Consider the following 26,951-nt stretch of genomic DNA (forward strand, 5'->3'; position numbering starts at 1 on the left):
GCGGAGGGGAATCAGCCCCATCACTATTGGCCTTTCGCCACTAGTGACCTCTACAATTGGAAAGCTCAGAATCCTAAGTTTTCCAAGAAACCGGCAGGGCTTATTGATTTATTAGACTCTGTTCTTTTTACCCATCAGCCCACGTGGGATGATTGCCAGCAGCTTTTGCAGGTCCTGTTCACGACTGAAGAAAGAGAAAGAATCCTCAGTGGGGCCCGAAAACTAGTTCCGGGCGCAGACGGGAATCCCACCACCAACCAGGCTCAGATAGATGCCTCCTTCCCCTTAACTCGGCCCCAGTGGGATTTCAACACGGCAGAAGGTAAGGAGAGGCTCCAGGTCTACCGCCAGACTCTAATGGGGGGTCTCCGAATGGCTGCTAGAAAGCCAACCAATTTGGCCAAGGTAGGAAATTTACAACAGGGAAAAGATGAATCTCCGGCTGCCTTTTTAGAACGGATCATGGAGGCATTCCGTACCTATACCCCCATGGATCCAGAGGCTCCGGAAAGCAAGGCAGCTGTTATCATGGCCTTTGTAAACCAATCGGCCAAAGACATTAGGAGAAAATTACAGAAAATAGATAGACTAGGAGAAAAAAGTCTGCAGGACTTACTGGTGGTAGCCGAAAAGGTATATAATAACCGGGAGCCTCCTGAGGACAAGCAGGCTCACGCCATGGCGACTGCCAGCAGTAAGCAGACTCGAGACCTGGCCAGAATACTACTAGCTACCACTGCTGACTTCCCCGAGGAACGAGACCGCCGTCTCCGGCAGCTGGCAGACGACGCAAGAAAAGGTAAAGGAACCACCAAGGGGGGGGAAGCAGAGGCTGCAGAAGGATCAGTGTGCATACTGCAAGGAGATAGGGCATTGGGCCCGAGATTGTCCAAAAAGGGCCGGCGGGAAGGGAAGCAAGACTGATCGAGTAAAAGTCCTAGAGCTAGATGAACTAAGTGATTAGGGGAGTCGGGGTTCGGACCCTCTCCCCGAACCCAGGGTAACTCTTAAAGTGGAGGGGACCCCTATTGACTTCCTTGTCGACACCGGAGCACAACATTCGGTCCTCCACACCCCACACGGAAAACTAGCCAACAAGAAGTCCTGGGTACAAGGGGCAACTGGTATGAGCCAGTATTCATGGACTACCCGAAGAACAGCAGATTTGGGAACGGGCCGGGTATCCCACTCCTTTATGGTAATACCAGAATGCCCCTACCCGCTGTTAGGACGGGACTTACTGACCAAGATTGGAGCGCAGATAACTTTCAGACAAGGGGGGCCTCAGGTCACCGATGGCAAGGGCCACCCCATCCAGGTCCTGACCATGAAACTGGAGGATGAATACCTCCTCCACCAGGAGGCGCTCCCGAGAGAGGATAATATAGACAGATGGCTACAAGAATTCCCCTCGGTTTGGGCAGAGACAGGGGGGATGGGACTAGCTGCTCAGAGGACCCCAGTCCTGGTAGAGCTCAAGCCAGGAGAGAGTCCGGTAAGGATCAAACAATACCCCATGTCTCAGGAGGCCCGGAAGGGGATCCAGCCACATATCCGGAGACTACGAAGCCTAGGGGTACTAGTTCCTTGCCAGTCTGCCTGGAACACCCCCTTACTGCCGGTCAAAAAGCCTCACACAAATGACTACCAACCGGTACAAGACCTCCGGGAAGTAAATAAGAGGGTCGCGGACATACACCCAACTGTTCCCAACCCATATACTCTCTTGAGCTCCTTGGCACCCTCCAGGGTCTGGTATACTGTACTAGATTTAAAGGACGCCTTCTTCAGTCTGCCGTTGGCACCCCAGAGCCAACCCTTGTTCGCCTTTGAGTGGCATGATCCGGAGGAGGGCTACAGTGGGCAACTCACCTGGACACGGCTACCTCAGGGATTCAAAAATTCACCCACCATCTTCGACGAGGCACTACATGAGGACCTGGTATTTACAGACACCTTCTCTGGCTGGGTGGAGGCATACCCAACCAAGCATGAAACGGCTCAGACGGTGGCTAAGAAGCTACTAGAAGACATCTAACCCAGGTATGGTTTTCCTGCCATGGTAGAATCAGACAATGGACCAGCTTTTATCTCGCAGGTAACACAGGCAGTAGCCAAGGCGGTGGGGGCAAACTGGAAATTACATTGTGCTTATAGGCCCCAGAGCTCAGGACAGGTAGAAAGAATGAATAAAACCCTAAAAGAGACCCTTACCAAATTAACCATGGAGACTAGCGGGGACTGGGTGACTCTCCTAACGTACGCCCTTTACCGGGTTAGAAACACTCCTTACACTCTGGGTTTTACTCCCTACGAGATCATGTTTGGCAGGCCACCCCCTATTATTCCCAGCCTTCGAGCTGAACTTATTGCTGAGTTTAAAGATCAAGAACTTTTTCTTTCCTTGAGAGGGCTCCAGAGGGCGCACGAAGACATTTGGCCGCGTCTCCGTGCCATCTACGAGGCTGGCCCGATCCCGACACCTCATCAGTACAGGCTGGGAGACTGGGTCTATGTCAAGAGGCACCACTGAGAGACTCTCGAGCCCCGCTGGAAGGGACCCTACATCATGGTGTTGACAACCCCCACCGCTCTCAAGGTAGACAGCATCGCGACCTGGGTCCATCACACCCACGCTCAGCCAGTGGACCCCTCCTCTATCTGGAAGGACGTTGTCACGTGACGGGCCATCAGTCGGGACCAAACACAACCTGCTCAAGCTCAAGCTACAGCGCATTCGACCTACCTAATATTGGTAACTCTGTTAACTCTGCTTGTCATTGCTCATGCTGCCGGGAGTCCCCATGCCCCCCAAAACATCACCTGGCAGATCATAGACACCAGCTCGGGGACAATACTTAATCAGACGTCCCAGAGCCACCCCAGGGACACTTGGTTCCCAGAACTTTGCGTAAACCTCCAAACTCTGTTCCCCTTGTCACCATAAATGCAGCCGGTCCCATGATTGGGTCCCTAAGCTACATGACAAGGGGGGAATGAAAGGGCAGGCCTACGCCGGCTGACTCCATCTTGTTCTGTGTCCTTCACCTTGACCACACCTCCTCCCCTTGAGTAACCCCCCCCCTCACCTGCCTAACAGGACTCGGACCCTTCCCCAGGACCCTTCCCCAGCCAATCGGCTGAGGCCATAGCCATTACCTCACCAACTGCCCCTAGACCCAATAAAACCTTTGTCCTTTTGAAACTCGCTCTCTTTCCCTGGTATCTCACCGCTGTGTCGGTGCAGGTAGGGGATTGAGCTCGAGCTAGCTTGAATAAAGGCTCTTTGCTTTTGCATCGGACTCGGCTCCCTAGTGGTCTTTGGGGATCACGAATTCTGGGCGTAACACTGCTACAGGAAGCTAAGTAAGAGTTGATGAAAACTTGGTCCAAGCTGGTGGAAATGAAGACAAAAAGAAATGGGCAGACTATTTTTCTTTCATTTACAAGTGGAATTAAAAGACTTTGAAACAAAATAATTAAAATGCTCTGCCATCTTGCTTCTCTATTGTGGTATGAAAAATTACTAAAATGGTCCCCCAAAGATGCCCCACTCTTAACCGCTAAAATCTGTGGATACTAATGAAATATCACTCCTATGATTGTGTTATATTGTACAGCAAGTTGATCTGAAAATAGGGAGATTATCTCAGTGGATCTGACCTAATCAAATGAAGTCTTAAAAGCAGACAGCTTTCTCTGGCAGCAAGAGAAGCCAAAGAAATTTGAAGAATGAGAAGGATTTTGATGTGCCATTAGTGGTTTGAAAATGAAGAGGGCTCTGTGAGAAGGAATGTGGGTGGCTTCTAGGAATGATAATCAGCTCCCACCTGACAATTACCAAGGAAATAGAGACCTCAGATCTTTCATGAGGATCTAGATTCTGTTAACAACCGGAATAGGCTTGGGAAGTGGAGCCTTCTCCTGAGCCTCCAGATAAGTCCAGTCGGCCAACACTTTGGTCTTAACTTGAGACCTTAAGCAGAGAACCTAGTGGAACATTCCTGGACTTAACTGTAAGAAAACAATAGGCATTGTTTCAAGCCACTAAGTTTGGGTAACACATTACACAACAACAGAAAAGTAACTGAAAACTATCACCCCCTATACTCCGTGAAAAGTTAACAATTCAGTAATCTAAATCAGATTATTCTCTTGTCAAGAAAGAAATCTAAGAAAAATAAATTCAGCTTGCTATTCCTCCAAAAACTGAATAAAGATGTAGATGGTGACTGGAGGACCCATTTAAATGTGACTTTGAAATTAAATGTCAGATACGCGTTATAGAATTAAAGTTTTTGTTATTTAACGAAACCCGTGTGATTCAATACAGTCACTAGCCTGATATGGTACCTAAATATTTGAAGTATGATATTCTAAAGTCAGATGTGCTATAAGTGCAAAAGATACACAGGATTTTGAAAACTCGGTATAAAAAATTGTAATGTCTTTGGGCACCTGGGTGGCTCAGTCAGTTAAGTGTCTGACTCTTGATTTCAGTTCAGGTCATGATCCCAGGGTCATGGGATCAAGCTCCACTTCAGGATCCATGTTGAGCATGGAGCCTGCTTAAGATTTACTCTCTCTCTCTCTCTCTCTCTCTCTGCACCCCTCTCCCCTGCTCACATTCTCTCTCTAAAATAATTTTTTTAAATTAAAATTAAAAATAATATTTTAATATTGATTACATGTTGAAATGGTAATATGTTTTGATATATGATATTTGGATATACTGTATTTGGTTAACTAAATTATTAAAACTAAATTCACCTGTCTTTCAATTTTTAAAATGTGGTTACCAAATTTTCAATTATATATGTGGTTCAATTATACTCCTTTTGGATAGCACTGGTCTAGACTTCTAGGTGAGTGTCCTCTTCCAAAATGCCAGCCAACTAGAAGTATTCTCTTTCCATTATAGTTCAGTGACATTACTGGCATACAGCTATGTAAAAATACTAGCTGACTGGTATAGCAGTTCAAATATTAGTGAGAACACTGACAAACCAAACCTCTTATACAATGAAGTTGGACAAAGTAATCTGGCAATGTCTAACAGAGTAAAAGTGTAAGTAACTTCAATCTGACAATCCCACTTTTAGATATATACCCAAGAAATCTATAAAGACATGCACAAGGAGACATGACCAAACTGTAGAATTATCTGAAGGGCAGAGAATGCCAGCTCTCCATCAAAGTTCTGTGTTCTTTTTTCCATGGTGTAGAGTTGTTCTCGGTTCTGTTTGCTGTGAAATGTGGGCCATGGGTGGTGCCAACATGACTTGCATTCTATTCAATGAAAAGTGAGAAGAATTATATATGTCCTTTGTCCTTTCTAAAGACTGCTCCTAAAAACTTCCAACACCATCCTCTACTCTTCTTATGCTTGCTTGCTGCATGGATGTTGATGCCTAAAGCAACCTTGGAAACTACAGGTTGAAGGTGACATACCCTCTATTAGCCTGAATCCCTTAATCACTCTATAGAACACAGCCCTTTCTTCTCCATTGAGGGTTACTCTGTGAGGAAGCAATTAACACTATGTTAGGCTTTTGAGATTTTAGGATTTACCCATTACAGTAGCTATTATTAAACTAATAGAGTGCATAATATGCAAAAATTAGAAACAACCCAAATGTCTGTCAATAGATTGGATAAATAAGTCATAATACAATCAGACAATGGAATGCTATATAGTAGCTAAAATGAAAAAAAAAAAACCCAAAAACCTAGATCTCTATGTATCAACACAAATCTTTTTTAAAGTCTCAAGATAGCTATTTATAAAAACAAAAGCAAATTAAAAGCCCAGCATACATTGAGACCATACAAATTCATATGTAGTAAAAATATAAAAATACAGAAGGATACATTACAAGAATCCTCAGATTACCTTTGAGAAAAAGGAAATGGGTTTAGAGAAGAGAGTGAAAACAAAATCTTCAATTCCATATGAAATGTTTCATTTCTTTAAAATGATCCTAATTATGACAATTTGTTGAAACTGAATAATGGGTATATGGATATTTGCTTTATTATTCTATTTGGTAAATATTTAAAATATTTCATAATACCAAAAAATCTTTTTATTTTTAAAATTTTGTTTTAATGTTTATTTATTATTGAGAGACAGAGAGAGACAGAGCATGAGCATGGGAGGGGCAGAGAGAGGAGGAGACACAGAATCTGAAGCAGGCTCCAGGCTCTGAGCTGTCAGCACAGAGCCCGATGCAGGGCTTGAACTCACAAACCGCAAGATCATGACCTGAGCCCAAGTTGGCCACTTAACCAACTGAGCCATCCAGGTGCCCCCAAAAATATTCTTTTTAAACATATATCTGCTAGAGGGTAAACTAATAAAACCTTGTTAGAGGACATTTTAAAACTGTGAATGAAAAGTCTTAAATATGTAAATATGTTTTAACACAGTCCCAACAATAGAACTACACACTAAGAAAATTAAAAGTTTGCTCAAAGCATGAGCATCACAGTATTCTTAGAGTAACCAAAAATTGGTTAACACCTAAAAGTCCAATAGAATTGTGATTAAATTACTGACTGTTCATTTTAAAGTTACATAGGATATAATGGGAGGTGGGGTGAGATGTCTGGAGGTTAGGATGAAACAAGATTGGCCACAAATTGATCATTGCTAAGGGTGGGTGATGAGTGCATTATTTTATTTTCCATACTCTTAAAAGTTCAAAATTTAATAAGTTTTTTATTTTTACTAAGTTTTTAAAAAAGCAGTTTAAAATTGTAAGAACTACATTTTTTAAATCTTTATTTTTAATTTACTTATTTTTATTTTTAATTATTATTTTTGAGAGAGAGATGGAGAGCCAGGTGGACAGGGCAGAGAGAGAAGGAAACAGAATCTGAAGCAGGCTCCGGGCTCTGAGCTGTCAGCGCAGAGTCCAATACAGGGCTCAAACCCACAAACTGTGAGATCATGACCTGAGTCGAAGTCAGACCCTCAACCGACAGAGCCACCCAGGCACCCCAGAACTATCTTTTTTAAAAATCTCAGCTCATTCACTGGATCAGCAAATATTTATTGTGTGTTGTACATGTCCCTCTGAATATTAACCTAGGGATATGATGGCAAACATGTAGCTAATAAATCTAATGCAAATGGCTCCAAACACTTGCTCAGACACCCTACCAAAATATTTGGAGCACCACGAACCTCCTCCCCAATGTGTGTATACTTTTTGCTCTCTCTCTCCCCTACCATGTATGTGTATGTATGTGTGTGTAATATATATATATATATATATATATATATATATATATATATATATATATATATACATATATATATGGAATATCTGTATATGTATACAGATATTTATAAATTACATACATACACACATGCACATTTGCACACAACTCTCACAGGTAATTTTTTTTTTAAAGTAGGCTGCATGCCCAATGTGGGGCTTGAACTCACGACCCTCAAGTTAAGAGTCACATACTCTACCAACTGAGCTAGCCAGGCACCCCTCACAAGTAATATTTGGGTATTTCTTTGAATAACCTGTATTTCATTATTTCACATAATCTACTTAATAAATCCATTCTTGTTGATTTCTAATCAGATAGGATATTCTCTTTTTTTTTTTAATTTTTTTTTTCAACGTTTATTTATTTTTGGGACAGAGAGAGACAGAGCATGAACGGGGGAGGGGCAGAGAGAGAGGGAGACACAGAATCGGAAACAGGCTCCAGGCTCTGAGCCATCAGCCCAGAGCCCAACGCGGGGCTCGAACTCACGGACCGCGAGATCGTGACCTGGCTGAAGTCGGACGCTTAACCGACTGCGCCACCCAGGCACCCCGGATATTCTCTTTTTTAAAAAAATCTTATGTAACTAAGTATGGGAGAAGCACAGGCAATCGAGTTTTGTTGTTTCTTACACTTACAAATATTATATTAAACCTATGATTTCTTTGCAGGAATTTTTATTTTGTTTTGCAGGAATTTTTAAAGCCAAACATCCATTTTGTGAGGGTTAATTTTGTTAAAACCAGGAAATAAAATAAATCCATTTAATCAGTGTAGGTAAACTGCAATACTTCATAACATTCTGAAAAATGGGAGGGAGGGTGCCAGTGTTGATTCTTCTAACCTGTGAAACTTGCATTTCATCAGTATACCTCATTTACCATGCTTGACATAAAATCAGTTGTCACACGGAACTGCCCATCTAAATCAACACATCAAGTATTAACAGCACTTACACTTGCATTTTGTATACAAGTAAATAGATTTCAGTATTTTCTTCTTTTGCCCTAATGGATTGTTTTGGGTACACCTCACTTTGAAAACCACTGCTCTAGTAAAAAACACATATTTGTTGACAAAAAAAATAATGAATCAAACAAGTGCTACAACAGGAAAAGGCATTGGGTATTCTAGAGGGGCACATGGAAGAGACACTTAACTCATGAGTGTGGGGATGGTGAATAAGCTGTTAAATGGAGACCTAAAGAATGGGTAAGAGATTGGACTGGGAAGGGTGGTAGTGGGGGTGCATAGTATTCTAGGTAGAAGGAATACTGTGTTATATGCAAAAGTGCAGAGGTAAGACCAAACATGGCATGTTCAAACTAATATATTAGTAGTCTAAAATAGCCATAGTTTCTAGAGCTGTAGAGGTGGGATGGAGTCAGCAGACAGTGATTCAGAAATGAGGCTGATGGGATAAGATTATAAGGCCTTCTTTGAATTTTACCTGAAGAGCAATGGAGAGATAAGTAATGAAGGTATACAGTAAAGAACTTGGCTTTGCCCGGAGAGAGGTCTGGCCTTTGTCTGTGGCTCGCTCCCAGGAGGTAACCTCTAAACTTTGGAATTTCTGGAGTAATGGGAGTGCCTTCATTATTTATGATGGGCCCCTGGGACCACATGGTATCAGCCTGACCTCCAGTTCAACCAATCAATCTCAATAAAAACTCTGGACACTGGGGCCCCTGGCTGGCTCAGTTGGAAGAAGGTTGTTTTTTGTTTTTGTTTTTGTTTTTTTTAGAATGTGCGACTGTTGAACTTGGGGTCATGAATTGAAGTCCCACGCTGGGTATAGAATTTACTTAAATAAAATTAAAAAATGAAACAAAACAAAAAATCTCTGAACGCTGAAGCTCGAGTGAGCTTCTTGGGCTGGAATACTCTAGGTGTTATTATCACACATCAATCCTGGAGAGGGGAGCACATCCCTGAAGACAATAGAAGTTTCACATTTGAAACTCTCCTAGATTGTATCCATGCATGTCTTCTGTTGGCTGGTCCTAATTTGTTTTCTGGGTTGTTTTTTTTTTAAATATATATATATATATATATATATATATATATATATATATATATATATATTTTTTTTTTTTTTTTTTTTTTTTTTTTTTTGAGAGAGAGAGAGAGAGAGAGAGAGAGAGACAGGAAAGGAGGGAGGGAGGGAGGGTCAAAGAGAGAGGGAGAGAGAGGGAGAATTCCAAACAGGCTCCACACCATCAGCAGAGTTGGGTGCAGGGCTCCAACTCACCAACCAGGAGATCACGACCTGAGCTGAAATCACGTGTCAGGTGCTTGGGGTGCCTGGGTGGCTCAGCTGGTTAAGTGTCTGACTTCGACCCAGGTCATGATCTCACAGTTTGTGAATTCGAGCCCTGCCAGGGTTCAGTGCTGATAGCTTGGAACCTGGAGCCTGCTTTGGATTCCGTGTCTCCCTCACTCTCTGCCCCTCTCCTGCTCGGGCTCTGTCTTTCTCTCTCTCTCAAAAATAAACAAACATTTTTAAAAAAGAGCCAGATGCTTAACCACTAAGCCACCTAGGCACCCCCTTGCTTTTTGTTTAAAGATTTTTAAGCAATCTCTACACCCAACCATGGGGCTGAAATTTACAATCCCGAGATCAAAAGTCGAATGCTCCACCGACTAAGCCAGCCAGGTGCCTCTGGCTGGTTGTAATTTGTAACTTTTCTCTATAATGAACAATATCCATTAGTACAATAGCCTTCAGGGAGTTCTGTGAGTCTTTCCAGTAGGTGACCAAATCTAGGGGTCGTTTTGAGAAATCCCTAAACTTACAGTTGATGTCAGAAGTGAGGGTGGTCTTGTGTGGTCTCTTCCATCTAACTCTGTAGTTGAACCCTAACTCCTTGCAGCTGGGGTCAGAAGTCTTGGGCAGACTTAGTGGTCTGGAGTACTGTGCCTTTAACCGCACAGTCTGGCTAGCTGAGAAAAGAATAAAAATGTTTAAGCAGTAGGTGACAATTAGACAATCTACATAATCTAGATTCTAGAGGAATCACTTATACTGGGGAGAATATACTGGAGAAGAGTAAGATTGGCAAAAGATGACAATGACAATGGGAATGGAGTGGGACATATCTATGAGATGTTTACAAGGCAAAATTTATTGAATGTGAAGGGTGAGAAAAAGAGAAATCAGAAATGGACCCACCAGAAAGAGAATCAGATTTTAGTTTTGTTTGTTTTGAGGGAGACAGAGGGAGTTGGAAGATTGAATTAGGTTCTGAACAGTTTGAGAAGCCTTTTGGATATCTAGGTAGGGCTGTTTCCAAGCAGAGATAGAAACAGAGTTGGGAATCAAATAACCAAAGCCATGGGAGAAATTGGTATCAACTACAAACAAGTAAGACATCAGAGTTGAAAAGGCTAAGGACCAAACATCAATATTCAAGGGATAGGCAGAGTACTAAAAGCTCACAGAAAAGCAGCAGCCTGAGAGGCAGGAATAAAACTTGAAAACTATGGTTAACAATGAATGCTTGATATCTTTCTTCTTCTTGCTAATGTGAATTTTCTCTGCTTCTTATAGTGAACATTTATTACTTCTTTTTTTTTTTTTTATGTTCATTTACTTATTTTGAGCCAGAGAGAGCACAAATGAGTAACGGAGGGGCAGAGAGCAGAGAAGAGATTCCCAAGCAGGCTCCGCGATGTCAGCACAGAGCCTAACACAGGGCTCAATCCCACAACCATGGGATCACATCAAGAGTCGGACACTTAACCAACTGAGCCACCCAAGCACCCCTACTTATTACTTACTAATAAGAAAAAAGGTGTAGTTTTAAATGAATGATATTATAAAACTTGCATGCAGTTATTTTTTATTTATATATGTAAAAGTGAGACAAAGTTTAGTAATTTCTGAACTATCTGAAACTTATTAAATGTTTCACATAATTCAATATAACTGAATTACTAGTGTCTATAACTGAAGATTTTCTTTTCAAAGCCATTTTAAAATTCCCCTGCACCCCTCATTACTATATGGAAATATGTCTCCCCATCAAGAAGTCCAATGAGTAACTGAGGAAACAACTGCTCTAAAAATGTAATGACATATACCTCTAGTAAAGACTTCAGAGCATGTGCTTCTTCTGGATGAAAACAAATAGATTTATCCCCAGTATAGTGTAGACAAATATACAGTATTGACCCATGTAACCTATACATGTAGCCTCATATTCACATCTGCTCTAAGATCAGTTGTAAACTTTTTATTTATTTATTTGCAAACTATTTCAAAGCTATAATCCTCATTTCCACCTTTTCAAAGCAAGTCCCTCATTAACCTCAGAAACCCTAATATTGTCATTAGAAAAAGGTTCTAAATCACTGGAATTTTTTATGACAATAGATCAACTCAGTAAAAGTTCTAAAATATCGCATGCTTTTATTATTGATTCTTAAAGTTTAATAAACTGGAAAAAAAATGTTTAAATGGTCCTTAAAAAGGTATTTAATAGCCCACAACAGAGGTCTTTCCCATCCAAGGAGACTTTTGCTATTTTCAAATTGTTGTTCTTATTCTTTCAAAATGTTACATGTTGTTTTTATCTAGTAGAGGATATCTAAATATATATTTCCCATTTTGAAAGCAAAAACTTCATCCCAAATACTACTCTGAAAAACTTTTAAGTTGCTAATTATAACTATATTTTGTTTATTTAAACATTGATCCTTTACTTACCTAAATAAGTGCTTATCTCAAGGTAGTCCTGACTTTATCAAAATGAAGAATGTTTAACTCTATCTGCTGTTCCTATTCTAAAATTCTTGAGAAGCAAAATATTGAGAAAAACATTCACTATGTTTGTTTTTTTTTTTACTTTCAACCAGTCTATACATAAAATAGTAATGAGAAGATAAGCACCTTTACTTCTTTTCTTCAGAGAAGCTTAGTCTGTTTAGCAGCTACATATTGTATAGTTATAAAATCCTGACAGAAAACACACACTACAGACTTATAAAACTGGTATTAAAGGGGCACCTAGGTGGCTCAGTCGGTTGGGCGTCGGACTTCAGCTCAGGTCATGATCTCGCAGTCAGTGAGTTTGAGCCCTGCATCCGGCTCTGTGCTGACAACTCAGAGCCTGCTTTGGATTGTCTCCTTCTCTCTCTGCCCCTCCCCAGCTCACACTCCGTTCTCTCTGTCTCTCAAAAATGAATAAACGTTAAAAAACAAAAACAAAAACAAAACTGGTATTAAATGCAGTGTGATTTTCTTCTTACACTAGTCCCAACTATCAAATTGGTGAATATATAGTTCAGGTAGCTCTATTTAAGAATTTTAGCACCATTTGACCAGTATGACAGAGTTTTTAAAGCATATTAAGAATTCCCAAAATAAGGAGTGGGTGGTTGAGAAAATATTTTGGAAAAAAAAATAACCTTCCCCAAGTAAGCAATTTCAACATTTTCAACATCTTTTTATTTCTTTCTTTCTTTTTTAAGTTTATTTATTTATTTTAAAGAGAGAGGGAAAGAGGGAGAGAATCCCAAGTAGGCTCTGCATTGTCAGCCCAGAGCCCAATTCCAGACCCCATCTCACCAACTGGGAGACCATGACCTAAAGGTGGACGCTTAACCAACTGAGCCACCAGGCGCCTCTCAACATATTTCTAATCAGAATCATTTCAAAATATTTCCTAGGAAACTTGAGGACCCATCATTTCAAATATGTAAAGCAGAGTTGTGCAGTTCAGAGTTTATGTTGAGAAAAGTCAAAACTATTTGTACATAATTTGTCATTTGTTAGTTCAGATCCACTTTTCTCATCTGTAAAATAAAGTGCTTAGACAGAAACATGATCTACCTCTACTGTGTCTTCCAGTATTGACTCTGGTGACTGATATGATTTTCTTTTATTAAAAAAAAAAATTAAAAGTGTTAAAAGTATGTTTTTTAAACCGTGAAGATTTTTTTGTTTTTAACCTGTTAAGGAGTTTGAAGATACTTTACATAAACAAGCCAGCCATTTTATATCCGAGTAAAAATAGGTTAATAGCTTTTGCACAAAACACAGTAAAAATCATGAAATCTTTAACTTAAGGTGAAATAATATTTTCTAACTTTGCTAGTTACTTCAAATCCAAACTTCTGTTCTCAAATGGTCATTTTAGCATCTGAATACTTTTTCTAGTTTTATGTATGTTGAAATTAATCTTGCTTCCTTTCCATATGGAAAAACACATCTACTTACCATCTTAGCATCTTTATATAGATTTCAGTTTTTCAAAATCTTCTTGAATGGTAAATGTTCATGGTTGTTTTAAATTAATGACTCTCTTTTTAATGAACCTTCTCTACTGTTTGTGTTTCTTTAATTCTGTCACTGCATTTGTAAAGGTAAGAGCTGTCAAAATAAAATTAGTCTGATGCTGAGATAAATTCCTCCACTTTGGTAAACATTTCCATTTTATTTTAAGCAGGAAGTTTCAAGTGTCTATTTAGTGTTTGAAAATGACATTTCATAAGCCCTTTTCTATGACAGTTTTCAAACACTAGGAAGAAATACTCTAAAATGTTAATACTGTTTATCCTTGGTGGTGGTATTACGCGCCATTTTATTTTTTACATTTCCCAGAAAGCATTATTACTTTGGTAACCGGATAGTATTTCAAAATTAAATTTTAAATAGCTTATAAAGTGTAGGACATCAACACAGTCCACTTCTACAGCACATACGTTAAATGCTTTTTCCCTATTGATAAACTTCTGCTTTAACAGGAAGAATGATTTGGTCAGATGTCTGTTAGATTGGATGAAGACCTGACATTTACTTTCCAGGCCCTTCTTTCAAGTCAGGCTTTTGAGAAAATCCAAGAAGTGAGTTTGAATTTAATTGCAGTGAATCTTGCAGCCGTAAACTTTTAGGGAGCCAGAATAACACCTTTCATCACAACTATCAGCAGAATGCCAAGACACTCTCAGGTTTACCAATGTTTTCAGAGATTTGTCAGTATTCTTCTCTGTCATTATTTCAGAACAATTCCATTTAGAAAGAAACGCAATTGTAAACCGTTTCTATTTCAAGCCCATAAAAACCAGAACTGGGATGAAAGGCAAAGCCTCGACCTTTCTATTTTAGACTTTCATCTGTGTAGCTAAGCCATCTGCTTTCTCTCCCCTACCCCATCTACTTACTTAATGGACTGAAAATACTGCACGTAATTGCAATGTTATCAAACCAGCCTGACTTTTCCACTTTAACGAATTATGACTCTGTGTCTTTCACCTGAAGATTCGCTGGTAAAAATGTGTTTACCCTTCCCTCTCAATTCCTTCCCACCTCCCTCAATTACAAGTTATCAAAAATCTTTAAAACACTCGGCTTCCGCGGATTAAGCCCATCTAAACACCGCTTCACTTTCAACGCTGAGCGCCTGAAGGAAAATCAACCCCAGTCTCTCCTGTGGCTCTAAGGCCGGTATTATTATCACTGTTCTTGCGGTTACGCAGAAGGCACCTCGCAGCTCAGCCTAGAAAAGAGTCGCGTCTCTCCGCCGCCAAACAACAAGGGACTCAGACTGGGAAAAGACAGACCCGGGTGGGAGGAAACCTCCCAAGAAGAGGAAGGGAGCCGGGAAGAAGAGGGAGCTCATAAGACGGGAAGAAAGGACCTTCCGAAGCATGAAGGAAAAGGGGGTTCGTGAAGTGGAACAAGAAGTGGGCAGCCGAGGTGCAGCGGGAAGAAGGGGCCGAGGCCGGCGGGAGGGCGCCGGGGGCGGCTCCCCGGTCAGGCAGGAGACGCGGAGGCCGAGGCGGGCGTGGGCAGCTCGCAGAGACCGCCCGAGTCGGAGCAGCTGGGGCGATTCCAACGGCGCGGGAGTGGGGGTGAAGAGAGGAAAGGAGAGCAGTTGAGGGGCCGAGAGCCGCGTCGAGGCCGATGCGGCGGAGACAGCGGGCCCACCCCCAGCCAAGCCCCGCTACTTAACTATTTGTAGAGCTGCTGCAGGCACAGGTCCAGGCTCTCGCCCTCCACCTCCTCACGGGTGATGCGCTCCGACAGCGGCCGCGGGAGCGGGGGCAGAGGCGGCAGCTGGGGCTGCGGCGGCGGCGGTGGCACGGCCGACTGCCCCCGGGCTGCCGCCGCCTCCTCCTCCTCGCCCTCTGCTGCCGCCGCCGCCTCTTCCTCCACCGCCTCCTCTTCGGGCTCGGGGTCTTGCCGGTGCTCTTGCTCCCCCTCCTCCGTCGCGGCTACGGCGGCCGCCTCCTCCCCGGGGTCCTCGACCGAAGCCTCGGCCGCTTCAGCCACTACCAGTTCGGGCTCGGGCTCCAACTCGGGTTCGGGTTCCGGTTCAGGCTCGCCGCCGCCGCACGGTCCGCGAAACTCGCCCAGGAATAGCTCCAGGAAGCGCCGGTAAGTTTTCTCCTCAGGGCTGCAGCCGGCCATCGCTACTCATGCCCCGGGGCCGACCGGGAAAGTGGGGGGGGGGGGGAGTCCAGGAAGGGGAGGGGGCTGCTCTCGAGCCTCAGGCTCCCGCAAAGGCTGTTAACGGCCACACCGGCACGAGCGATCAGCACTAGGTTGCCTGGAGAGGGCTCCCGCAGGCGTGCGCGCCGCCGAGCGCGGACGTGCGCGGCCCGGGGGCGGGGGCGGAGCGCGCTGCCCCCTCCCGGGTCTGTAGGGAAAGTTGGTGACGGGCGCGCGCTCAGGGTCCAGCGGCAGCCCACCCTCCAGCCCTCCCGAGAGCTCAGCCCACGCTGCCTAGAGACTGTCGCCATGGCAACCGGCTCTAATTAAGAATTTCAGGGTCCCTCCCGTCGAGCCAGCGGAGTCCAAAGGACACTCGAATCGACCGCTCTCCAACTCTGCCTGTCTTTATTGTACGGATACCCTAGCCTCAAGAGGATGAGAGTGAACTAAGACATCTCCAAGTCTAGCTGTTGGTTACCACTTGGATTAGATTTACCTCAGTTTTTTTTTTTTTTTTTTTTTTTATCTGTCCCGGCCTTGCCTTGGCGTAGGTATCTGTTGAAAGATACTACAGTGTTAACACCTTTTGTTGTTGATAACATTAATTTAATAAGTAGTTTGGGGGAGGGGGTTATCAAACACCTACCAAGTGATAGGTTGCTTTGCATATATTCTCTCACTTGATTCTATGAAGAAAGTGGTGTTATCCTCATTTCTCAAAAACAGGAACCAAGATAAGGTACTTTACTTGCTTCAAGGTTTCACAACTACCAGCCATGGCATTGTCATTAGAACCCAGTTTGTCAGCTTCCGAAGCCTTCTAGAACCTTTTCCTTTACTCTTCCTTGCTTCTGAAGATTCAACACTGCAATATGTCTATAAAGCCTTATTTTTATAGGACTTTATAGTTTACAAGTTTTCATCCCTTTAATCCTTACAATAGCACCTAAGGTAGAAGATAGCATTATCATTATAGTTCCATTTTACAGATGAGAAAATTGAGCCATAAAGACATGGTGACTTTGGTCAAGGTCACACACAAGTGATACAACAAGGACTAAAATCCAGGTCTTTTTGCTGCAAAGCCATTAGTTTTCCAGCATACCAAGAAACCCCTCTGTAGTCTCTGCATAATACATATTACACTTTATTACATAATATGTACTTTTTGTACATTGTCTTTGCTCTTCTTCCCCATCCCTGGAGCCTCTTTCTTTCTTAGATTGAAACTGAAACGACTTCAAATGATCCTAATTTTCTTACCAAACTACACGCAAACCTATTATTTTCAAGCCTTACTGAGGGGGGTGAGGGAGGGAGAAGCTGTGTTATACAGCTGTATAGATGATAGCATCATTACTGCATACTGCCATGTCCATGGCAACATATAATTCAGCAAAAACACAGTGATTCTTTCTCTACTTTGAAAAACATGTTCACAAATTATCTACCCCGTAACTGAAACTGGGTCTGAAATACCATTTCTAGTCAGTTATTAATGGCAGAAGAAGGAGTCTCCCTGCCAACTGTTTTCATATAATACTGTATTCTAAATCCCTGACCTGATACTGTTATTTTAAGATTAAGTGGGTTGAGCTCACTAATGTACGGGCATCATGTAATAGCATCATGTAATATAGCATCATGTAATATAGCATCATAGTAAAATAGACATCCATTCTTTCTGCTGGTTTGAGATTAAATAATATATGATCGAAAGCGTACAGTGGGTAATGCACATGAGTCCTCTATAACTATTTATTTTTGTCTCAAAAGTAAATGGAAAGACCCAATAAATAAGTCTGTTTCCAGACAAGGTAAATGTATTTATATGTGTTTTGTTTAAAATATCACCAGCATAGACAACTTTCCTATGAAATGCCAAGACAGCCTTTAAACTCCTCATTTGTCTTTGTTTTCAATCCACCTGTTCATTTCCTTTTCAGAATGTCTGGAAAAGATCGACAAACTTTTAAGGCTGCAAACCTAAATGTCCACAACTTTACATTCCAACTACTGTTTAATATCTCAGAATTTGACATGATGTCATTTAGTTCAAGAGCTGTCAACTGTAACAATTCATATCAAGCTACACCTTCCTACTTTGTAATGTAGTTGCCTCCCTCATCTAGATGACATTTATTTGTGACATTAATTTATGACTCACCTCACATATCAAAGGGAAGTGTTATATGTTGGGGAAACATTACCACTAAGAGTAAAGGAAAAAGCCCACACCTCTATATTACTATAAATGAAGGTGTATTTGCTTATATTAATAAAGATATTCTTTCACAAATATGGTTCCTATTGCATTCATTGGACAAAATAGCTTTGACAGAAGGTTGCTGACAGCAGTGCTGGGATCTCAGAGCAGCTGTGTAGGATGACTTTACCATTGTCAAGAAGTCTTTTTAGTCATTATTTTGCATTGCTTTACTTTCCTTTTCAGTTCCTCTTCTACACTTCCCCAATCCCTTTCTTACTATGTATTTAAAAATATTGAGCTATGGAAGCATATATATCAAGGGTATTTAAATTCTCTGAGGTGTTTTTTTTTTTTTTTCTCATAAGAATTGCCCTCCCTCTAACCTTAGCTCTTTGGAGGAAATGCACAATGTCCTTTCATGGACATTCACAGTAATGATCATATCTATAAAATTAAAAAGAATTGTTGAGTTTGGCAATTTTTTATTATATGACCCAGCAATTCCTCTCCCAGATATTTATCCACAAGAAATGAAAACATGCCCACCAAACACGTATACACACCACAAAAAACCTTGTACATAAATGTTAACAATAGTTTTATTCATAATAGCTCAAATTTGGAAATAACCCAGATGTCCATCAATAGGTGAATGGATAAACAAATTGTGGTATATTCATGCAATAGGCTATTACTTAGCAGTAAAAAGAAGCTGATAAACACAACATAGATGAATCTCAAAAACATGCTGAGTGAAAAAAAAAATCTAGGCACAAAAGAAGACATACTATATGATTCCATTTCCATGAAATTCTAGAAGAGGCATAAAATCTATAATGACAGGACAGGCCAAACTAATCTATAGTGGTTGCCAGGAACTAAGGTGGATGGGAGATTCATGGCAAAGGAGTGAAAAGGAACTTGGAGGGAATAGGGGATTAAAATGTTCTATATCTTAACTGGGTGGTCACATATGTATATTCATTTTGTCAAAAATTATTAAAGCCACTTGGGTGGCTTAGTTAGTTAAGCTCCTGACTCTTGATCTTGGCTCAGGTCAGGATCTCTCGGTTCATGAGATGGAACCCAGTGTCTGCGCTAACAGCACAGATCCTGCTTAGGATTCTCTCTCTCCCTCTCTCTCTCTCTGTTCCTCCCCTGCTTGCTTGCTCTCTATTTCTCTCTCTCAAAATAAGTAAACTTAAAAAATAAAAACAAAAATTTTTTAATGTTTTATTTATTTGTTTTTATTTTATTTATTTCATTATTTTGAGAGAGAGTGTGTGTGAGCAGGGGAGGGGCAGAGAGAGAAAGGGAAACAGAGAATCCCAAGCAGACTCTGCGTTGTCAGCCCAGAACCCAATGCAGGGCTTGAACCTATGAATTGTGAGATCATGACCTGAGCTGAAATCAAGAGCTGGATGCTCAACCAACTGGACCACCCAAACACCCCAAAAATAAAAATAAACTTAAAAAATAAACTTAAAAAAATTATTAAAGTGTACATTTTATATAAAGGCATTGTAAGTAAATTATACCTCAATAAAATTGATTTTAAAAGTTAAAAAGAATTGGGGTCACCTGGTTGGCTTGGTTGGTTAAGTGTCATGATCTCATGGTTCATGAGTTCGAGCCCAACATCAGGCTCTCAGTACAGAACACGCTTTGGATTCTCTCTCTCTCTCTCTCTCTCTGCCCCTCCCCCATGCTCTTCTCTCAAATAAACCTTAAAAAAAAGTTAAAAAGAACTGATTAATTTGTTAGTCCCTGTCCTTTTTGCTTTTATATCCATTCCTTCTCCCTTCTTTGGTCTGTATTGTAGGGAGGCTGAACCTTTCAGGCTGTATTCACCAGGTTCCTTGACATTTGACTTCCAGCTGAAATTTGATCAGTGGGAGGTATTGGCAGGAAATTGGAAGGTAGGAAGAAAGGTGAAAAACCAGGATATTTATTCCCTGTTGCCTATTTCAGTTCTAATGTCTACTGCATCTCCTTGATAGATTTGCTCCCCTTGAACATGTCTGTTGATATTCCAACTTTTGCCTATGACACCAGTCTCTGAGCTCCAGAAACAGCATCTTCCATTTGTCCATCAGCCAAATGGCAGTGGCTTCTAGCTTCCTAATCTTGCCTACTATAGACTCAATGTTTGTGTTCTCCCAAAATTCATATGTTGAAATCCTAACCCCCAAGGTGACGGTATTATTAGATGGAGTCTTTGGGAAGTGGTTACATCATGCAGGGTTGGTCTTGGGATTAGTGTTTTTAAAAAAAGAGGCTCAGGAAGGACACGTGGGTGGTTTAGTCAGTTAAGCTTCCAACTTCGGCTCAGGTCATGATCTCATGGTTCATGAATTGGAGCCATGCATTGGGATCTGTGCTGACAGCTCGGAGCCTGGAACCTGCTTTGGATTCTGTGTCTCCCTCTCTCTTTCTCTCTCTCTGCCCCTTCTCCTCTTGTGTGAACACACTCTCTCTCTTTCTCTCTCTCTCTCTCTCAAACATTAAAAAAAAGAGACACTTCTCTCCTACCCTCAGCAATCAGACAACAAAAAGAAATAAAAGGCATCCAAATCAGCAAGGAATAAGTCAAACTTTCATTATTTGCAGACAACATGTTACTCTATGTAGAAAACCAAAAAAAACTCCACCAAAAAAAATTGCAGAACTGATACACAAATTCAGCAAAGTCACAGGATACAAAATCAACAGAAATCTGTTGCATTTCTGTACACCAATAATAAAGCAGCAGAAAGAGAAATCAAGGAGTCAATCTCATTTATAATGACACCAAAAACCATAAGATACCTAGGAATAAACCTAACCAAAGAGGTAGAAGATTTGTACCCCAAAAACTAAAGAACACTTATGAAAGATATTGAAGATGACACAAAGAAATGGAAAAACATTCCATGCTCCTGGGTTGGAATAAAAAATTTTGTTAAAATGTCTATGCTACCCAAAACAATCTACATATTTAATACAATCCCTATCAAAATACCACCAGCGTTCTTCACAGAGCTAGAACAAACAATCTTAAAATTTGTGTGGAACCACAAAAGACCCTGAATAGCAATCTTGAAGAAGAAAAGCAAAGCTGGAGGCATCACAATTCAGGACTTCAAGCTATATTACAAAGCTTTAGTTATCAAAACAGTATCATATTGGCAAACACAGACACATAGATCAATGGAACAAAATAGAAAACCCAGAAATGGACCCACAATTATATGGTCAGCTAATCTTTTACAAAGCTGGAAAGAATATCCAATGGAAAAAAGACAGTCTCTTCAACAAGTGGTGTTTGAAAAACTGGACAGCAACATGCAGAAGAATGAACCTGGACCACTTTCTTATACCATTCTCAAAAATAAATTTAAAATGGATGAAAGACCTAAATGTGAGATGGAAACCATCAAAATCCCAGAGGAAAACATAAGCAGCAACCTCTTTGACCTCAGCTATAGCAACTTCTTACTAGACACATTGCTGGAGGAAAGGGAAACAAAAGCAAAAATGAACTATCGAAACTTCATCAGCATAAAAAGCTTCTGCACAATGAAGCAAACAATCAACAAAACTAAGAGGCAACCTAAAGAATGGGAGAAAATATTTACAAATAACATCTGATAAAGGGTTAGTATCCAAAAATCTGTCAATAACTTATCAAACTCAACACCCAAAAAAACAAATAATCCAGTTATGAGATGGGCAGAAGTGGGGCACCTGGGTGGGTTGGTTGGTTGGGCATCTGGCTCTTGATTTCAGCTCAGATCATGACCTCACAATTCGTGGGATCGAGCCCCACATTGAGCTCTGCACTGACAGTGTGAAGCCTGCTTAGGATTCTCTCTCTCCCTCGTTCACTGCCCCCCCCCCACTCTCTCTCTCTTTCTCTCTCAAAATAAACACTTAAAAAAAAGAAATGAGCAGAAGACATGAACAGACATTTTTTCAAAGAAGACATACAGATGGCTAACAGACATAGGAAAAGATGCTCAACATCACTTATCAGGGAAATACAAATCAAAACCATGATGAGATACCACCTCACATCTGTCAGAATGGCTAAAATTAACAACAAAGGAAACAACAGATGTTGGCGAGGATGGGGGAAAAGCCTCTTAAACTGTTGGTGGGAATCCAAACTGGTGCAGCCCCTCTGGAAAACAGAATGGAGGTTCCTCAAAAAGTTAAAAATAAAACTACTCTATTACCCAGCAATTGCACTACTAAGTATTTACCTAAAGGATATGAAAATACTGATTCAGGGGCGCCTGGGTGGCGCAGTCGGTTGAGCGTCCGACTTCAGCCAGGTCACGATCTCGCGGTCCGTGAGTTCGAGCCCCGCGTCGGGCTCCGGGCTGATGGCTCAGAGCCTGGAGCCTGTTTCCGGTTCTGTGTCTCCCTCTCTCTCTGCCCCTCCCCCGTTCATGCTCTGTCTCTCTCTGTCCCAAAAATAAATAAATGTTGAAAAAAAAAAATTAAAAAAAAAAAAAAAAAAGAAAATACTGATTCAAAGGGGCACATGCACCCCAATGTTTATGGCGGCATTATTAACAATAGCCAAATTATGGAAAGAGCCTAAACATCCATCAACAGATGAATGAATAGAGAAGTAGTGTGTGTATGTGTGTATATACTTATATATACATATATATACTATGTACTACACAGACACGCGCGCGCACACACACACACACACACACACACACACACACACACACACACAGTGGAATATTACTCAGCCATCAAAAAGAATGAAATCTTGCCATTTGCAACGACATAGATGGAGCTAGAGTGTATTTTCCTAAGTGAAATAAGTCAGTCAGAGGAAGACAAATACCATATGATTTCACTCATATGTGGAATTTAAGAAACGAACAGATGAACATAGGGGAAGGAAAAAAAAAGAGAGGGAGGCAAACCATAAGAGACTCTTAACTACAGAGAACAAATTAAGGGTTGCTGGAGGGGAGGTGGTCAGGGGATGGGCTAAATGGGTGATGGGTATTAAGGAGGGCACTTGTGATGAGCACTGGGTTTATATGTAAGTGATGAATTACATAATATCATGTAATATCACCAATATTACACTACATATTAACTAAATAGAATTTAAATTAAAACTTAAAAAAAAGAGAGATACCATTCTCCCTTTTCACCATATGAGGACACAGTAAAAAGATAGCTTTCTGGGGGCACGTGGGTGGCTCAGTTGGTTAAGCATCCAACTTTGGCTCAAGTCATGATCTTGCAGTTCGTGACTTCAAGCCACACGTCAGGCTCTGTGCTGACAGCTCAGAGCCTGGAACCTGCTTCCAATTCTGTGTCTTCCTCTCTCTCTGCCCCTCCCTTCTCGTGCTCTGTCTCTCTCTGTCTCAAAAATAAATAAACATTAAAAAAATTTTTTTAATTACAAAGGTGGCTTTCTGTAACCAGACACTGAATTTGCCAGAACTCTGATCTTAGATCTTCCAGCCTCCAGAACTGTGAGGAATACATTTTTGTTGATTATAAGCCACCCAGTTTATGATATTTTTGTTATAGCAGCCCAAACAAGACTGCCTCACCTTTCCTTTTGACTTTTCAATTCTTCTGTTACTTGTGCAACCAGTTCCCTGTATTCTATTCCCTCTGATTTCTTAACTGGATCACAACTGATACAATAACAAACACAACTTTAAAGAACTATAAAATGGATCATATATATATATATATATATATATATATATATATATATATAATAACTATAAGTGGATTAAGCAGGCATTAAAGCAAGTTTAGGTCTTCAAAGGTGCTTCTGGAACATTGAGCTTACTTGAAATTAGCAGTAAATTATGACCTAGAATTAAAAGTTGCCAAGGTTTCCAAGGGTTCAAGGGAAGTAGGGAAGGATGAATAGGTAGAACACAGAGGATTTTCAGGACAGCAAAAACTATTCTGTATGATACTATAATGGTGGATACATATCATTAGACATTTTTGAAAATCCACAGGATGTACAACAACAACAGTAAAACCCTAATCTAAACTATGTATTTTAGTTAATAATGAATTGACTCCACTAACAACTACCTAACTAATGTAAGATGTTAAATAATTGGGGAAACTGGGGGTCGGGGAGAGGGTATATATGGGAATTCTCCATCCTTTCCACTCCTTTTTTTGGTAAATCTAAAACTTGAAAAAATAAAGTCTATTAATTTTTAAACGTTAATAAAATGTTTGACATATGGTAAATAATTGGTACTTGTAACTAATAAAAATCTATTAATTTCTTGATTTATCTCCAGTTAACATTTTCTTGGTTGTGGAAATCTATACTATTCTGTCTATTCTAAAGTATGCCTGTTTTATCTCTTTATAGGGAAAAAATAGAAATACTATTCCCAGAAAAGCCTCAATTTTATTGTGGCTAACTATAAAAATCTATCAATTTGAAGTTGATGCTATATCCCAAATGATAAAACAAATATTTTTATATTTTTGAAAAAAAGTATAATAACAATAAAATGTATAATCTCATATCTACTGCCTAGGAAAATGGTTAAGGCCAGGCCTAATGATGAATGTTAAAATGTAAATATAAGAATGTGTGAATTTTCACTCATAGTTTAAAAATTGAATGGAAATATGGCTAATATATAAGTACTTGTTAAGATATTAATTCAGTTGTGTTGTCAAACTGACCAGTAGGGAGCAATAGAATACCTGACAAATGAAAAAACTAAGCACATGGAAATGTTTTCAAATAAGAATTTTTCCTCCTTTCTCCTCAATATACCCTAGCTACATCTTTTCCATTCTAGATCAATAGCTTTATTTTATTTTTATTTTTTTTACATTTATTTATTTTTTGAGAGACATAGAGAGACACAGCACAAGTTGGGGAGGGGCAGAGAGAAGGAGACACAGTATCTGAAGCAGGCTCCAGGCTCCCAGCTGTCAGCACAGAACTCAACGTGGGGCTCGAACTCACAAACCGTGAGATCGTGACCTGAGCTGAAGTCAGATGCTTAACCAACTGAGCCATCCAAGCACCCCTCAATAACTTTAAAATAATCTCTATTTGCTGCCAAAAATATGACTGCTATATTAATTTTTACTACTTCTCTATTGCTAGCTAATATGGTCATATAGCTGCAACAGTCCAAAACTGTCAAAGTTAATATTCACATCAGGTAATAATAGGCCTATATGCACTATATCATTGGTTTTAACAAGCAAAGAAGCTCCCCACACAGCCTCTTTTTTCTTAGTGTTTTAACCGCTACTGATGACAATCTTTGTTTTTATCTAGTATAGCTTTTTGAGGAAGCAAAATTATTTGTGAATTTATTATGACATGCTTATGAAAGAGGAAGAGGGCAGGGGTTCGTGGTAATTTCTGATGAACGTATTAAAAATGGCTAACATGGTGTATTCCTTCTGTAATTAATGGTTCTTCAAAAATGAATGGACTCTATTACAAAAAAATCCACTTCAATAATTTGCTACAAGTTTTCACTTTACAGAAACTAAAAAGTGCTTTATAGTAGTAAAAGTCTATCTTTATTATCATCATCTAATTTCTAATTCCCTTTTTATATTTATTTAGAGTAAATACATGCAATAATTGAGAGTGATATTGATCATGTTCTATTTTAGTCAGCAGATACCCATTACTCACTCTGGAGCATTCATCAAAAAAATCCAACTGATTTTTAGAATAAAAATGAAGCAGGCAACTAAATATGAAAACTTCACAAAGGTGTCTTCTATGCTCAGTGTTCTGAACACTTTATTCTTTGTGGAGTGTGGATCTGATGGAACTGAGCCACAATGACATTTGTGACTAGAAGGGAAGATGGAAATGATTCCATTAACCTAGAGTGCTGTAACATATGGTAATCATAGGTGGTAGAATAGCTGTGTTGGACAAGGGTAGAAGTAAGCCATGTGGCACAGACATTATCAATTACCACACATGGTAACCATGCTGACATAATGTATCTTCTCCAGAAAGGAAATGATTTGGGCATATGAAGCCGTTTGTTGCCTTATGAAAGAGTGATCTATAAATGACATATCTGGCACCAGTATAGCACACGTGGTTTTTAGTAATCCTGCATGTTGAGGACTATTAAGATTTGATGAACCTCCATCTACCTAAATAACAGCACAATACATTGCAGTTATTTGCACAAAGGCAAATCAAAATATGTATGCAAAATAAACTTGGGTCCTTCGTGTATAAAATTATTTTTCAAATACCTTTTTAAATTCTCATATAAAATTTTGGAACTTTGTATCTCTGGAAATATATGCCAATAATTTCATGAGTCTTTAATGTATAAAGCCTATGGACATAGGCAAAAGGTCAAGATTAAATCTAAGCTGTTTTGGGAGAAGGAATTTGTTCCCAGTTTTGGCAAAAATACTGAATTTGAAAGAAACATGATAAAAACCATGTTCTAAGAAAATTTAATATATAAATATTCTTTCAGATGAGTGCAGGGTAGATTGAAAAAGAGAAATTGAAGGCTTAAAGATCAGTGGGGCAATGGGAAAGAATGAGAACACAGAAGAGAATGATGTCAGTGGGAATGAAAAGGAACAGAGGAAGCTAAAAGACACTGTACAGGAAAATCTGAAATTCTAAGAAGGCACCTGAAAACACAAATTGGAAAGATCTGACACCCTACCCAGGGAGACTCTCAAGAGGCTATTCTGGATATCTGTTGCTGCATAACAAACTACCTCAAAACTTGGTGGCTAAAACAAAAACCATTTTATAGTATTCCACAGCTCTGTAGGTTGACTGGGCTCGGCTAGGTGGTTCTCACTTGTAGGTCTCATGAGGTTGCAGTCAGATAGCAGTTGGTTGGGGATAAAGTCATCTGAAGGTTCAAATGGGCTAGATGTCCAAGAGGACTCACTCACATTATACTTTTTTCCTTTATATTGGAAAAATTGAGTAAAAAATGACTAATATGTACATTGTTTTCAAGATACTAATTTGACTATGTTTCCAAA

At 40.2% G+C, this 26,951-nt stretch overlaps 1 protein-coding gene across 1 annotated transcript in view; it reads right to left on the reverse strand.

The window, feature by feature from the left end:
- PPM1E (protein phosphatase, Mg2+/Mn2+ dependent 1E) overlaps positions 1-15,700 on the reverse strand; it is a 185,206-nt gene extending 169,506 nt beyond the window's left edge. The window contains exon 1 of the mRNA XM_086686831.1: positions 15,243-15,700. Coding sequence (XP_086542957.1) covers positions 15,243-15,700 — 458 coding nt within the window. The remainder of the gene's footprint in view (positions 1-15,242) is intronic.
- Between the last annotated feature and the right edge of the window lie 11,251 nt (positions 15,701-26,951).

Source organism: Puma concolor, chromosome E1, assembly GCF_028749965.1.
Source record: "Puma concolor isolate L17-30 chromosome E1, mPumCon1.1.hap2, whole genome shotgun sequence".
Classification (NCBI taxonomy): Eukaryota; Metazoa; Chordata; class Mammalia; order Carnivora; family Felidae; genus Puma; species Puma concolor.